Genomic DNA, 16,438 nt, shown 5'->3' on the forward strand with positions numbered 1-16,438 from the left:
TATGATAAAAAGTCATAGGTTAGTATGTCGTCTGAAATATGATAAAAAAGTCATAGGTTAGCATGTCGTCTCAAAATATGATAAAAAGTCATAGGTTAGTATGTCGTCTCAAAATATGATAAAAAAGTCATAGGTTAGTATGTCGTCTCAAAATATGATAAAAAAGTCATAGGTTAGTATGTCGTCCAAAATATGATAAAAAAGTCATAGGTTAGCATGTCGTCCAAAATATGATAAAAAAGTCATAGGTTAGCATGTCGTCCAAAATGTGATAAAAAAAGTCATAGGTTAGTATGTCGTTTAAAATATGATAGAAAAGTCATAGGTTAGCATGTCGTCTCAAAATATGATAAAAAAAGTCATAGGTTAGCATGTCGTCCGAAAACTGATAAAAAAAGTCATAGGTTAGTATGTCGTCTCAAAATATGATAAAAAAGTCATAGCTTAGCATGTCGTCCGAAAACTGATAAAAAAGTCATAGGTTAGTATGTCGTCTGAAATATGATAGAAAAGTCATAGGTTAGCATGTCGTCTCAAAATATGATAAAAAGTCATAGGTTAGTATGTCGTCTGAAATATGATAGAAAAGTCATAGGTTAGCATGTCGTCCGAAAACTGATAAAAAAGTCATAGGTTAGTATGTCGTTTAAAATATGATAGAAAAGTCATAGGTTAGTATGTCGTCTCAAAATATGATAAAAAAGTCATAGGTTAGTATGTCGTCTCAAAATATGATAAAAAAGTCATAGGTTAGCATGTCGTTTAAAATATCATAGAAAAGTCATAGGTTAGTATGTCGTTTAAAATATGATAGAAAAGTCATAGGTTAGCATGTCGTCCAAAAACGGATAAAAAGTCAAAGGTTAGTATGTCGTCAGAAATATGAAAAAAAGGTCATAGGTTAGTATGTCGTTTAAAATATGATAAAAAGTCATAGGTTAGTATGTCGTCCGAAAACTGATAAAAAAGTCATAGGTTAGCATGTCGTTTAAAATATCATAGAAAAGTCATAGGTTAGTATGTCGTTTAAAATATGATAAAAAGTCATAGGTTAGCATGTCGTCCGAAAACTGATAAAAAATTCATAGGTTAGTATGTCGTTCAAAATATGATAGAAAAGTCATAGGTTAGTATGTCGTCTGAAATATGATAGAAAAGTCATAGGTTAGCATGTCGTCCGAAAACTGATAAAAAAGTCATAGGTTAGTATGTCGTCTGAAATATGATAAAAAAGTCATAGGTTAGCATGTCGTCCGAAAACTGATAAAAAAGTCATAGGTTAGTATGTCGTCTAAAATATGATAGAAAAGTCATAGGTTAGCATGTCGTCCGAAAACTGATAAAAAAGTCATAGGTTAGTATGTCGTCTAAAATTTGATAAAAAAGTCATAGGTTAGTATGTCGTCCGAAATATGATAAAAAAGTCATAGGTTAGTATGTCGTATGAAATATGATTTAAAAAAGTCATAGGTTAATATGTCGTATGAAATATGATAAAAAAAAGTCATAGGTTAGAATGTCGTCTAAATTTTGATAAAAAAGTCATAGGTTAGTATGTCGTTCAAAATATGATAAAAAAGTCATAGGTTAGTATGTCGTCTCAAAATATGATAAAAAGTCATAGGTTAGTATGTCGTTTAAAATATGATAGAAAAGTCATAGGTTAGTATGTCGTCTCAAAATATGATAAAAAAGTCATAGGTTAGTATGTCGTCTCAAAATATGATAAAAAAGTCATAGGTTAGTATGTCGTCCGAAAACTGATAAAAAAGTCATAGGTTAGCATGTCGTCTCAAAATATGATAAAAAAGTCATAGGTTAGTATGTCCTCCGAAAACTGATAAAAAAGTCATAGGTTAGTATGTCGTCCGAAAACTGATAAAAAAGTCATAGGTTAGCATGTCGTTTAAAATATCATAGAAAAGTCATAGGTTAGTATGTCGTTTAAAATATGATAAAAAGTCATAGGTTAGCATGTCGTCCGAAAACTGATAAAAAATTCATAGGTTAGTATGTCGTTCAAAATATGATAGAAAAGTCATAGGTTAGCATGTCGTATGAAATATGATAAAAAGTCATAGGTTAGCATGTCGTCTAAAATATGATAAAAAAAAGTCATAGGTTAGTATGTCGTCCAAAATATGATAAAAAGTCATAGGTTAGTATGTCGTCTCAAAATATGATAAAAAAGTCATAGGTTAGCATGTCGTCCAAAATATGATAAAAAAGTCATAGGTTAGCATGTCGTCCGAAAACTGATAAAAAAAGTCATAGGTTAGTATGTCGTCTCAAAATATGATAAAAAAGTCATAGGTTAGTATGTCGTCCGAAATATGATAAAAAAGTCATAGGTTAGCATGTCGTCTCAAAATATGATAAAAAGTCATAGGTTAGTATGTCGTCTCAAAATATGATAAAAAAGTCATAGGTTAGTATGTCGTTTAAAATATGATAGAAAAGTCATAGGTTAGTATGTCGTCTCAAAATATGATAAAAAAGTCATAGGTTAGTATGTCGTCTCAAAATATGATAAAAAAGTCATAGGTTAGTATGTCGTCCGAAAACTGATAAAAAAGTCATAGGTTAGCATGTCGTTTAAAATATCATAGAAAAGTCATAGGTTAGTATGTCGTTTAAAATATGATAGAAAAGTCATAGGTTAGCATGTCGTCCAAAAACGGATAAAAAGTCAAAGGTTAGTATGTCGTCAGAAATATGAAAAAAATGTCATAGGTTAGTATGTCGTTTAAAATATGATAAAAAGTCATAGGTTAGCATGTCGTCCGAAAACTGATGAAAAATTCATAGGTTAGTATGTCGTTCAAAATATGATAGAAAAGTCATAGGTTAGTATGTCGTCCGAAAACTGATAAAAAAGTCATAGGTTAGCATGTCGTTTAAAATATCATAGAAAAGTCATAGGTTAGTATGTCGTTTAAAATATGATAAAAAGTCATAGGTTAGCATGTCGTCCGAAAACTGATAAAAAATTCATAGGTTAGTATGTCGTTCAAAATATGATAGAAAAGTCATAGGTTAGTATGTCGTCTGAAATATGATAAAAAAGTCATAGGTTAGCATGTCGTCCGAAAACTGATAAAAAAGTCATAGGTTAGTATGTCGTCTGAAATATGATAAAAAAGTCATAGGTTAGCATGTCGTCCGAAAACTGATAAAAAAGTCATAGGTTAGCATGTCGTCTTAAATATGATAAAAAGTCATAGGTTAGTATGTCGTCTGAAATATGATAAAAAAGTCATAGGTTAGCATGTCGTCTCAAAATATGATAAAAAGTCATAGGTTAGTATGTCGTCTCAAAATATGATAAAAAAGTCATAGGTTAGTATGTCGTCTCAAAATATGATAAAAAAGTCATAGGTTAGTATGTCGTCCAAAATATGATAAAAAAGTCATAGGTTAGCATGTCGTCCAAAATATGATAAAAAAGTCATAGGTTAGCATGTCGTCCAAAATGTGATAAAAAAAGTCATAGGTTAGTATGTCGTTTAAAATATGATAGAAAAGTCATAGGTTAGCATGTCGTCTCAAAATATGATAAAAAAAGTCATAGGTTAGCATGTCGTCCGAAAACTGATAAAAAAAGTCATAGGTTAGTATGTCGTCTCAAAATATGATAAAAAAGTCATAGCTTAGCATGTCGTCCGAAAACTGATAAAAAAGTCATAGGTTAGTATGTCGTCTGAAATATGATAGAAAAGTCATAGGTTAGCATGTCGTCTCAAAATATGATAAAAAGTCATAGGTTAGTATGTCGTCTGAAATATGATAGAAAAGTCATAGGTTAGCATGTCGTCCGAAAACTGATAAAAAAGTCATAGGTTAGTATGTCGTTTAAAATATGATAGAAAAGTCATAGGTTAGTATGTCGTCTCAAAATATGATAAAAAAGTCATAGGTTAGTATGTCGTCTCAAAATATGATAAAAAAGTCATAGGTTAGCATGTCGTTTAAAATATCATAGAAAAGTCATAGGTTAGTATGTCGTTTAAAATATGATAGAAAAGTCATAGGTTAGCATGTCGTCCAAAAACGGATAAAAAGTCAAAGGTTAGTATGTCGTCAGAAATATGAAAAAAAGGTCATAGGTTAGTATGTCGTTTAAAATATGATAAAAAGTCATAGGTTAGTATGTCGTCCGAAAACTGATAAAAAAGTCATAGGTTAGCATGTCGTTTAAAATATCATAGAAAAGTCATAGGTTAGTATGTCGTTTAAAATATGATAAAAAGTCATAGGTTAGCATGTCGTCCGAAAACTGATAAAAAATTCATAGGTTAGTATGTCGTTCAAAATATGATAGAAAAGTCATAGGTTAGTATGTCGTCTGAAATATGATAGAAAAGTCATAGGTTAGCATGTCGTCCGAAAACTGATAAAAAAGTCATAGGTTAGTATGTCGTCTGAAATATGATAAAAAAGTCATAGGTTAGCATGTCGTCCGAAAACTGATAAAAAAGTCATAGGTTAGTATGTCGTCTAAAATATGATAGAAAAGTCATAGGTTAGTATGTCGTCTAAAATTTGATAAAAAAGTCATAGGTTAGTATGTCGTCCGAAATATGATAAAAAAGTCATAGGTTAGTATGTCGTATGAAATATGATTTAAAAAAGTCATAGGTTAATATGTCGTATGAAATATGATAAAAAAAAGTCATAGGTTAGAATGTCGTCTAAATTTTGATAAAAAAGTCATAGGTTAGTATGTCGTTCAAAATATGATAAAAAAGTCATAGGTTAGTATGCCGTCTAAAATATGATAAAAAGTCATAGGTTAGCATGTTGTCTAAAATATGACAAAAAAGTCATAGGATAGCATGTTGTCCGAAATATGATAAAAAAGTCAAAGGTTAGTATGTCGTCTGAAAATGGATAAAAAAGTCATAGGTTAATATGTCGTATGAAATTTGACAAATGTTACAGTTTAGTGTTTGTTTTTTCAAAATAATAATTCGTGAAAAAAAATTCTCGTAGACAGAGGAGGAGGAGGAGGAGGAGGACGAAGATCTTCAACTCTTACCAAGAAAGGTCGAGGCCACCGATGATTCTGAGTCCACTGTCGCCACGGTGATAAATAGTGGAGAACCAGGAAGTGGTTCAAGGTAATTTATACAGAAGTCAGTGTTTGATATTTAGTTATTTTATTCTGAAGTCAACATTTATCATTTTCACACAAACTCATACATAAATAAACAGTCAACACAGTTCTTTTGCTCCACAGCCGCTCAATGTCGCAGCACAACATGGATCCCGAACAAGCTGCTGATAGCGAAGTGGCGTCCAATGATGACAAAGATGCAGTTGACGACTGTGACAGAGACGACGACTGGAAACCAGACATTGAGCCGCGGAAATCTGAGGCTAAGCGGCGCCGGCCCAAACCTTACGTCGTGGAGAGAAGTAAAACGCCCTGCAAGGTGTGTGGCGTTTGGTACAAGGTCCTCGGCAGCTTGATCAAACACGCCTGGAGTCATGTGGATGAGTCGCCGTGCGTCTGCGGAGTGTGCGGTGAGCGTCCAGAATCTGTCGAAGAGTTAAAGAAACATATCAGAAACCAACACCAGACTCACGACTGCGCACACTGTGGAAAATCTTTCTCCACCATCACCGGCCTCAACATCCACACCACGCTGCACACAGGAAATAGACCCTTCACGTGTGAAGACTGCGGCAAAACCTTCGCTCACAGGTCGAGTCTGAGCACGCATCACTGGGTTCACGTGGCGGACAAACCACACAAATGTGACATTTGTCCGAAAGCTTTCGGTCTGATGGCGCAGCTCAAAGCTCACAGAAAGATACATACAGGTCGAGACAAGTACCAGTGCAACGTCTGTGGTAAACTCGTCTGCGACCTCCGATCTTTAGCCCGCCACAAGGCGACACATTCGGGTGAGAGACGCTATGGCTGCGAAGTTTGTGGGAAACGTTTCAAACTTCCCTTCACATTGAAGTCACACGAGAAGATCCACACGGTCAGAGAGCGACCGTACCTCTGCGACATCTGCTGCAAAACCTTCCTGTCAAGCTGCACCTTGACGACACACATGAAAACGCACAGCGACGAGCGGCCGTTCATCTGCAACATCTGCAGCAAAGGCTTCATTTCCAACGGCCAGCTCAAGGCTCACATGCGAGTGCACACTGGCGAGGCACCGTATGGCTGCTCCGAGTGTGGTCGCTTCTTCAAAAGCAAAACTCACCTGAAAAATCACATCCGGAGCCATTCGGGCATCAAACTGTTCTTCTGCGCCGTTTGTGGGAAAGCGTGTTCCCGCCAAGAACACCTGACTGTCCACATGAGGACGCACAACGGAGAGAGACCGTACAAATGTTCGCTCTGCGACAAAGCGTTTACTCAGAGCCACTGTCTGAAAACACACATGAAGAGTCACTGCGCGGAAAAAAAGTAATTATTGAGTCTGTCCACCTGGAAACAGTTTTACAACCAAAGTTCACTTTTGTACCTGATTTGAGCGATCACTCCCGTTCACATTTGTTTAACTGTTGTTCAGAAACGTTAAACTGACCAACGTTCTTTAATTATTATTCCACTGTAGCTAGTGTTGCATTCAGGGGGAGTGGGAAATTAGATGTTTCCTCCAATCAGAGTTAATCATTGTCAAACAAATGATCCTACATTTCTTTAGTACTTGATTTGAATCTCAAATCCCACATGCTCCTGAATGCAGCATATGGTGCCTTCATGTTTTCTGCTTAACAATTCTTCTCACATGCTTCTTTGAAACAGTTCAAATAAACTTTCTGGAAATGTAAGTATGTGTTCGTGTTTTTTTGCTATGTACCATCAAGTTGTTGGCGTCATGGCAGTTCCAGCATGTTGTGTTCGGCCAGTATCCGTTGAGTTCGCGTGTGCACAAGCATCAGGGCGTGGATGATGACATGCAGAACGGGCGTGGCCTCTCGCTGGTTCTGAACACACACCAGCTGCAGGAAGTATTGTCGGTCAGGGAGGGCAAGAAATACGAACTCAGCCGCCTGACGCAGCACCCAAGGGTGGTGGGGGGCCAACGCCACCTTGTAGGCGTCTCTGATGTTAAAGAGGCAGAAGTCAGCTGAAGGTTTTTTTATGCACTAATTCAAAATAGACTGAGATGAGGTTGTTACCTGCTCAGCTCTCCGGGGGTTTTGTATTGTCCGTCTGCGTCGGGTCCTTCAGACAAACCCTCTAACATCAGCTTCAACCACAGCAGAGACCTGTGCAGTCTCAGCAGCGTCCTGCAGCCCGAGTCTGTACGGCGGGAGAAGTCCACCAAACCCGCTTTTAGCTCCGCCTCCACCATAGTTCGAACTGAACGATATGCCTCAAGGAAACAAAAAAATGTACCTCAAATTTGCTCAGTTTGTATGCAGACATGTTTTTTAGTCAGTGTGTCTCACCCCGGTTTTTAGTCCAAACGATGGGGGAGTTTGTCTCTTAGCTTCATAAACGTCTGTGCTGTGTTTGAGTGACAGATCTCGTATCTGTACGACCTTCTCTTTCACCTTCTGGGAGAAAAAACTGACCACTGTCCCGAGAGACTCCATGAAACTGAAAGAGACGAAAACAGGAAGAGGTTTAATTAATTTATTAACAGTATTCTATCACTTTTTTCGGACGACATACTAACCTATGACTTTTTTGTCATATTTTGGACAACATGCTAACCTATGACTTTTTTTTTCATATTTTGGACGACATACTAACCTATGACTTTTTTAAAAAAATATTTTGGACGACATGCTAACCTATGACTTTTTTATCATATTTTGGACGACATGCTAACCTATGACTTTTTTATCATATTTTGGACGACATGCTAACCTATGACTTTTTTTTCATATTTTGGATGACATGCTAAACTATGTTTTTTTTCATATTTTGGGCGACATGCTAACCTATGACTTTTTTATCATATTTTGGGCGACATGCTAATCTATGACTTTTTTGTCAAATTTTGGACGACATGCTAACCTATGACTTTTTTAAGGGTTTCTGGACAACATGCTAATCTATGACTTTTTTATCATATTTTGGACAACATGCTAATCTATGACTTTTTTATCATATTTTGGACGATGTACTAACCTATGACTTTTTTAAGGGTTTCTGGACGACATACTAAACTATGACTTTTTTTTCATATTTTGGACGACATATTAACCTATGACTTTTTTTTCATATTTTGGACGACATGCTAACCTATGACTTTTTTTTCATATTTTGGACGACATGCTAACCTATGACTTTTTTTTCATATTTTGGATGACATGCTAAACTATGTTTTTTGTCATATTTTGGGCGACATGCTAACCTATGACTTTTTTAGGGGTTTCTGGACGACATGCTAACCTATGACTTTTTTGTCATATTTTGGACGACATGCTAACCTATGACTTTTTTTTTCATATTTTGGACGACATACTAACCTATGACTTTTTTTTTCATATTTTGGACGACATGCTAACCTATGACTTTTTTTTATCATATTTCGGACGACATGCTAACCTATGACTTTTTTGTCATATTTTGGGCGACATGCTAACCTATGACTTTTTTCAGGGTTTCTGGACGACATGCTAATCTATGACTTTTTTGTCAAATTTTGGACAACATGCTAGCCTATGACTTTTTTTATCATATTTTGGGCGACATGCTAATCTATGACTTTTTTAAGGGTTTCTGGACGATATACTAACCTATGACTTTTTTAAGGGTTTCTGGACGACATACTAACCTGTGACTTTTTTTTCATATTTTGGACGACATGCTAACCTATGACTTTTTTGTCATATTTTGGACGACATGCTAACCTATGACTTTTTTGTCATAATTTGGACGACATGCTAACCTATGACTTTTTTTTTCATATTTTGGACGACATACTAACCTATGACTTTTTTCTTCATATTTTGGACGACATGCTAACCTATGACTTTTTTTTAATCATATTTCGGACGACATGCTAACCTATGACTTTTTTGTCATATTTTGGGCAACATGCTAACCTATGACTTTTTTCAGGGTTTCTGGACGACATGCTAACCTATGACTTTTTTCAGGGTTTCTGGACGACATGCTAACCTATGACTTTTTTCAGGGTTTCTGGACGACATGCTAATCTATGACTTTTTTGTCAAATTTTGGACGACATGCTAACCTATGACTTTTCTATCATATTTTGGACGACATATTAACCTATGACTTTTTTTTCATATTTTGGACGACATGCTAACCTATGACTTTTTTTTCATATTTTGGACGACATGCTAACCTATGACTTTTTTTTTTTAATATTTTGGATGACATGCTAAACTATGTTTTTTTTTCATATTTTGGGCGACATGCTAACCTATGACTTTTTTTTTCATATTTTGGACGACATGCTAACCTATGACTTTTTTGTCATATTTTGGACGACATACTAACCTATGACTTTTTTGTCATATTTTGGACAACATGCTAACCTATGACTTTTTTTTTCATATTTTGGACGACATGCTAACCTATGACTTTTTTGTCATATTTTGGACGACATACTAACCTATGACTTTTTTGTCATATTTTGGACGACATACTAACCTATGACTTTTTTTTATCAAATTTTAAACGACATACTAACCTATGACTTTTTTATCATATTTTGGGCGACATGCTAATCTATGACTTTTTTTAAAAAATATTTTGGACGACATGCTAACCTATGACTTTTTTATCATATTTTGGGCGACATACTAATCTATGACTTTTTTGTCAAATTTTGGACGACATGCTAACCTATGACTTTTTTAAGGGTTTCTGGACAACATGCTAATCTATGACTTTTTTATCATATTTTGGACAACATGCTAATCTATGACTTTTTTATCATATTTTGGACGATGTACTAACCTATGACTTTTTTTTATCAAATTTTAAACGACATACTAATCTATGACTTTTTTATCATATTTTGGACAACATGCTAATCTATGACTTTTTTATCATATTTTGGACAACATGCTAATCTATGACTTTTTTATCATATTTTGGACGATGTACTAACCTATGACTTTTTTAAGGGTTTCTGGACGACATACTAAACTATGACTTTTTTTTCATATTTTGGACAACATGCTAACCTATGACTTTTTTTTCATATTTTGGATGACATGCTAAACTATGTTTTTTTTCATATTTTGGGCGACATGCTAACCTATGACTTTTTTGTCATATTTTGGACGACATGCTAACCTATGACTTTTTTTATCATATTTTGGGCGACATGCTAACCCATGACTTTTTTTATCATATTTTGGGCGACATGCTAACCCATGACTTTTTTAAGGGTTTCTGGACGATATACTAACCTATGACTTTTTTAAGGGTTTCTGGACGACATACTAACCTGTGACTTTTTTTTCATATTTTGGACGACATGCTAACCTATGACTTTTTTGTCATATTTTGGGCAACATGCTAACCTATGACTTTTTTCAGGGTTTCTGGACGACATGCTAATCTATGACTTTTTTCAGGGTTTCTGGACGACATGCTAACCTATGACTTTTTTCAGGGTTTCTGGACGACATGCTAATCTATGACTTTTTTGTCAAATTTTGGACAACATGCTAATCTATGACTTTTTTATCATATTTTGGACGACATGCTAATCTATGACTTTTTTGTCAAATTTTGGACGACATGCTAACCTATGACTTTTTTATCATATTTTGGACGACATGTTAACCTATGACTTTTTTTTCATATTTTGGACGACATGCTAACCTATGACTTTTTTGTCATATTTTGGACGACATATTAACCTATGACTTTTTTTTCATATTTTGGACGACATGCTAACCTATGACTTTTTTTTCATATTTTGGACGACATGCTAACCTATGACTTTTTTTTTTTAATATTTTGGATGACATGCTAAACTATGTTTTTTTTTCATATTTTGGGCGACATGCTAACCTATGACTTTTTTGTCATATTTTGGACGACATACTAACCTATGACTTTTTTGTCATATTTTGGACAACATGCTAACCTATGACTTTTTTTTTCATATTTTGGACGACATGCTAACCTATGACTTTTTTGTCATATTTTGGACGACATACTAACCTATGACTTTTTTGTCATATTTTGGACGACATACTAACCTATGACTTTTTTTTATCAAATTTTAAACGACATACTAACCTATGACTTTTTTATCATATTTTGGGCGACATGCTAATCTATGACTTTTTTAAAAAAATATTTTGGACGACATGCTAACCTATGACTTTTTTATCATATTTTGGGCGACATGCTAATCTATGACTTTTTTGTCAAATTTTGGGCGACATGCTAATCTATGACTTTTTTGTCAAAATTTGGACAACATGCTAATCTATGACTTTTTTATCATATTTTGGACGACATGCTAACCTATGACTTTTTTAAGGGTTTCTGGACAACATGCTAATCTATGACTTTTTTATCATATTTTGGACAACATGCTAATCTATGACTTTTTTTATCATATTTTGGACGACATGCTAACCTATGACTTTTTTAAGGGTTTCTGGACAACATGCTAATCTATGACTTTTTTATCATATTTTGGACAACATGCTAATCTATGACTTTTTTATCATATTTTGGACAACATGCTAACCTATGACTTTTTTAAGGGTTTCTGGACGACATACTAAACTATGACTTTTTTGTCAAATTTTGGACAACATGCTAATCTATGACTTTTTTATCATATTTTGGACGACATGTTAACCTATGACTTTTTTATCATATTTTGGGCGACATACTAACCTGTGACTTTTTTTTCATATTTTGGACGACATGCTAACCTATGACTTTTTTGTCATATTTTGGACGACATATTAACCTATGACTTTTTTTTCATATTTTGGACGACATGCTAACCTATGACTTTTTTTTCATATTTTGGACGACATGCTAACCTATGACTTTTTTTTCATATTTTGGACGACATGCTAACCTATGACTTTTTTTTTTTAATATTTTGGATGACATGCTAAACTATGTTTTTTTTTCATATTTTGGGCGACATGCTAACCTATGACTTTTTTGTCATATTTTGGACGACATACTAACCTATGACTTTTTTGTCATATTTTGGACAACATGCTAACCTATGACTTTTTTTTTCATATTTTGGACGACATGCTAACCTATGACTTTTTTGTCATATTTTGGACGACATACTAACCTATGACTTTTTTGTCATATTTTGGACGACATACTAACCTATGACTTTTTTTTATCAAATTTTAAACGACATACTAACCTATGACTTTTTTATCATATTTTGGGCGACATGCTAATCTATGACTTTTTTAAAAAAATATTTTGGACGACATGCTAACCTATGACTTTTTTATCATATTTTGGGCGACATGCTAACCTATGACTTTTTTTTTCATATTTTGGACGACATGCTAACCTATGACTTTTTTGTCATATTTTGGACGACATACTAACCTATGACTTTTTTGTCATATTTTGGACGACATACTAACCTATGACTTTTTTGTCATATTTTGGACAACATGCTAACCTATGACTTTTTTTTTCATATTTTGGACGACATGCTAACCTATGACTTTTTTGTCATATTTTGGACGACATACTAACCTATGACTTTTTTGTCATATTTTGGACGACATACTAACCTATGACTTTTTTGTCAAATTTTGGGCGACATGCTAATCTATGACTTTTTTGTCAAATTTTGGACAACATGCTAATCTATGACTTTTTTATCATATTTTGGACGACATGCTAACCTATGACTTTTTTAAGGGTTTCTGGACAACATGCTAATCTATGACTTTTTTATCATATTTTGGACAACATGCTAATCTATGACTTTTTTTATCATATTTTGGACGACATGCTAACCTATGACTTTTTTAAGGGTTTCTGGACGACATACTAAACTATGACTTTTTTGTCATATTTTGGACGACATATTAACCTATGACTTTTTTTTCATATTTTGGACGACATGCTAACCTATGACTTTTTTTTCATATTTTGGATGACATGCTAAACTATGTTTTTTGTCATATTTTGGGCGACATGCTAACCTATGACTTTTTTAGGGGTTTCTGGACGACATGCTAACCTATGACTTTTTTGTCATATTTTGGACGACATGCTAACCTATGACTTTTTTTTTCATATTTTGGACGACATACTAACCTATGACTTTTTTTTTCATATTTTGGACGACATACTAACCTATGACTTTTTTTTTTATCAGATTTTAAACGACATGCTAACCTATGACTTTTTTGTCATATTTTGGGCGACATGCTAACCTATGACTTTTTTAAGGGTTTCTGGACGACATGCTAATCTATGACTTTTTTGTCAAATTTTGGACAACATGCTAATCTATGACTTTTTTGTCATATTTTGGACGACATGCTAATCTATGACTTTTTTGTCAAATTTTGGACGACATGCTAACCTATGACTTTTTTATCATATTTTGGACGACATGTTAACCTATGACTTTTTTATCATATTTTGGGCGACATACTAACCTGTGACTTTTTTTTCATATTTTGGACGACATGCTAAACTATGTTTTTTTTTCATATTTTGGGCGACATGCTAACCTATGACTTTTTTGTCATATTTTGGACGACATATTAACCTATGACTTTTTTTTCATATTTTGGACGACATGCTAACCTATGACTTTTTTTTCATATTTTGGATGACATGCTAACCTATGACTTTTTTTTTTAATATTTTGGATGACATGCTAAACTATGTTTTTTTTTCATATTTTGGGCGACATGCTAACCTATGACTTTTTTAGGGGTTTCTGGACGACATGCTAACCTATGACTTTTTTTCATATTTTGGACGACATACTAACCTATGACTTTTTTTTTCATATTTTGGACGACATGCTAACCTATGACTTTTGTTTTCATATTTTCGACGACATACAAACCTATGACTTTTTTATCATATTTCAGATGACATACTAACCTATGACTTTTTTCATATTTTGGATCTTTACTTATTGATTATTTTGGAATTTTTTATATTCTATTGTGTTTTTACTTACTCCACCTTTAACATCCTTTTTTATTATATTTTACCTTTATCCTTTTTACATCTTTTTTAGAATTTAACTTTATTTCTGTATCTGTTTGAGTTTAAGTGTGTGTATATTTACTTGAGGAGCTGGTCCCAGCTCTGCAGGTACGGCTCCAGCAGGATATCATCATCATCAGACAGACTGGACTTTAAATGCAGCAGCAGATCACGAGCCTGAAACTTCTGGCCTGGACACTTTTTACTGAGCGTGGGTCCTTCATCCTGCAGCAAGGGGACCAGCGAAGGTTCTGGCTAAAGGAGGAAAAACAAAGTTCACAGATGGAACAGCTTCATATTGTAAATATACTAATTCAAATTAAAAGAAGTGAATGTATCTTTATTCATTCACACGGTCAATGAAATGCTCATTTCTTTAAGTGTACCATCATTTTCCTGTGCATATATGCTGTTGTTACTAAACCACATGTTTCTCAACCTGAGTCAAACTGTAAAAAGACGGAGCAAAAGAGTTTCTTTATTTTTATTTTAATAAAGTTTTACAGAACAATGCTTTTGTCTTTTACATTGTCCTTCAAGTTAAAAAAATAATTTGACATTTGTCTGTCAGAAACTGACGATCTTACATAAACTTTAAACTTGATTATTTAACAATTAAACTTGTGTGGGTCTTACCGTTTGGCGGTAAAAACGTATACATGGCTGCGAGGCGCTGCCACATTCACTGGCTCCGCCCTGAGCTGAAGAGAAATAAAGTGTGTCATGAATTTACGACTCAACACTGACTCAACACAATTTTTTTTTCATAATCCAAGCTTTTATTAGGATATTATTTCCAGGCACTATTTATTTGTTATTGATACCAGACTTTTCCAGCTCTTTCTTAGTTTTTGTTTTGTTTAATCTATTTTTGTGACTTTGTGTGATTTGAATTAAGGTTACTCTTATTATTATCATTGCTATTATATTATTATTATTTATAAACATAAAAAGATTTTAATTTAAATGGTTAAATTACTGTTGTGGAGAAGAAGAGGTATCGAGTAGCATCAATTGAAAATACTTGAGTACAAGTATCTTAAACTGGCGACAGATTACTTTTTACTGGTGTTGGTGAACTAATAAAAGGTGGAGCCAACATGGCCGACCTGTTTCAGAGACACTCACGTAGCCACAAGGAGCTGGCAAAGAGGAACAGAGCCAACATGGCTGCCAGCAGCAGGTAACGAAGCAGTGTCGTCCGTCTGAGGATAACCATGGCGACCAAAAATACCCAAGTTCCCTCTGCGCACACACAAGTTAAAACAAACACAGGTTTTGAGCCGTCGCTGGTCGTCACATTCTCTCTCGCCCTCTCTCTGTCTCTTGTTGGGGTTAAAGGTCGATCTCTCTCTCACTCCCTCAGGCACAGGACAAACACACACGCACTTCCCAGGACGAACTTTGCACTCGACCTTCGCTCAGATGATTCTATCACAAAAAGCGAAGCTGGTCAAGTCACTTCCTGAAACATGGAGGGGGCGGAGTCACAAAGTTCTGAATTAGGGTTATTTCCTGAAATAAATGAACAAAAGTAAACAAGACGTCAGATATAAACATTTATGGTTATTTTGCATCTTTGTTGTCTTCAACATCACATCCGATTATTTCATCTCATTTTAAATTCATTGTTAAATCTTGTAAAACAAAGTCAGAGGTTTCGTCAGTTACTCACCATCTGGTGGACATTAGAGAAACTGCAGTTTCAGACATTTCAACGTCGTCGTGTTCTTCCGGCCCGGTTCCGTTCCTCCCGATTGCCAATCACTTTGTTTGATGAAAACAACAACAGCGCCCTCTGTTGGTTCTACCAGTCGAGCATTAATTAACAACACAAACGTTTTGCAGAGAAAATGTTTATTGATGATGATATGACAGATGGAGGTTCTAAACACATGATGATTGATTCACTTTTACATCAGCTCTGAATGAATGATTGATTGATTGATGTCTTTGGCGCATTCATTTTGTACTTTGTGCAAAAATATTTGTGCGTACTTGTGTTTTGTGCTTATTTTTAAAGGAAAAGTTTTTGATTTTTTTATTACAATTTACTTATTTTATTTTAATAATAAGTAAGATTAAAGGTTTTCTGTGACTACACTACACTTAAGGTGGAATAAGGATTTATTTAAATCCTTATTGCTGCTACTGTCGTTTTAAAGGGTACATACGTAAAACTAAGAGGTTAAGAATTGTATTAAATGAGTAAAACTGTTTAGGTAAAGGGTTTTGTTCAGGGAGATTAAGGGTTTAAGATCAGATCTTGTTTAAAAAGTGCAATAAAGA

The 16,438-nt window shown here is 34.4% G+C and overlaps 2 protein-coding genes across 5 annotated transcripts in view; one reads left to right on the forward strand and one right to left on the reverse strand.

Moving 5' to 3' along the window:
- Positions 1–6,795, forward strand: part of LOC109647153 (uncharacterized) — a 20,582-nt gene extending 13,787 nt beyond the window's left edge. For both annotated transcript variants that reach the window (XM_069518975.1, XM_069518976.1), the window contains exons 9-10: positions 4,993–5,120; positions 5,240–6,795. In XM_069518975.1, the coding sequence (XP_069375076.1) occupies positions 4,993–5,120; positions 5,240–6,431 (1,320 nt within the window). In that variant the 3' untranslated portion in view covers positions 6,432–6,795. The remainder of the gene's footprint in view (positions 1–4,992; positions 5,121–5,239) is intronic.
- On the reverse strand, positions 5,143–15,964 carry LOC109647494 (ceramide-1-phosphate transfer protein-like). 3 transcript variants are annotated; one of them, XM_069519015.1, is made up of 9 exons: positions 15,825–15,964; positions 15,565–15,614; positions 15,278–15,394; positions 14,786–14,850; positions 14,232–14,404; positions 7,420–7,570; positions 7,147–7,343; positions 6,825–7,069; positions 5,143–5,541 (listed from the first exon to the last, which is right to left on the reverse strand). In XM_069519015.1, the coding sequence occupies exons 3-8, from the start codon at positions 15,366–15,368 to the stop codon at positions 6,841–6,843; spliced, it is 906 nt and encodes a 301-aa protein (XP_069375116.1). In that variant the 5' UTR covers positions 15,369–15,394; positions 15,565–15,614; positions 15,825–15,964; the 3' UTR covers positions 5,143–5,541; positions 6,825–6,840. The 3 variants fall into 3 exon arrangements, with proteins under 3 accessions (XP_069375116.1, XP_069375115.1, XP_069375114.1); XM_069519014.1 differs by having other exon boundaries at positions 15,565–15,664; positions 15,825–15,960; XM_069519013.1 differs by lacking the exons at positions 15,565–15,614; positions 15,825–15,964 and having other exon boundaries at positions 15,278–15,500.
- Between the last annotated feature and the right edge of the window lie 474 nt (positions 15,965–16,438).

Source organism: Paralichthys olivaceus, chromosome 22 (genome assembly GCF_024713975.1).
Source record: "Paralichthys olivaceus isolate ysfri-2021 chromosome 22, ASM2471397v2, whole genome shotgun sequence".
Taxonomy (NCBI): Eukaryota; Metazoa; Chordata; class Actinopteri; order Pleuronectiformes; family Paralichthyidae; genus Paralichthys; species Paralichthys olivaceus.

What these genes read in the sequence shown, in the direction of transcription:
- LOC109647494 (XM_069519015.1), bottom strand. Translation starts at nt 15,368, where the DNA reads ATGGTTATCCTCAGACGGACGACACTGCTTCGTTACCTGCTGCTGGCA. An exon ending in TACGTTTTTACCGCCAAACG is followed by an intron (nt 14,405 to 14,785) that starts GTAAGACCCACA and finishes TTCCTCCTTTAG; the next exon opens with CCAGAACCTTCGCTGGTCCC. An exon ending in AGCTGGGACCAGCTCCTCAA is followed by an intron (nt 7,571 to 14,231) that starts GTAAATATACAC and finishes CGTCTCTTTCAG; the next exon opens with TTTCATGGAGTCTCTCGGGA.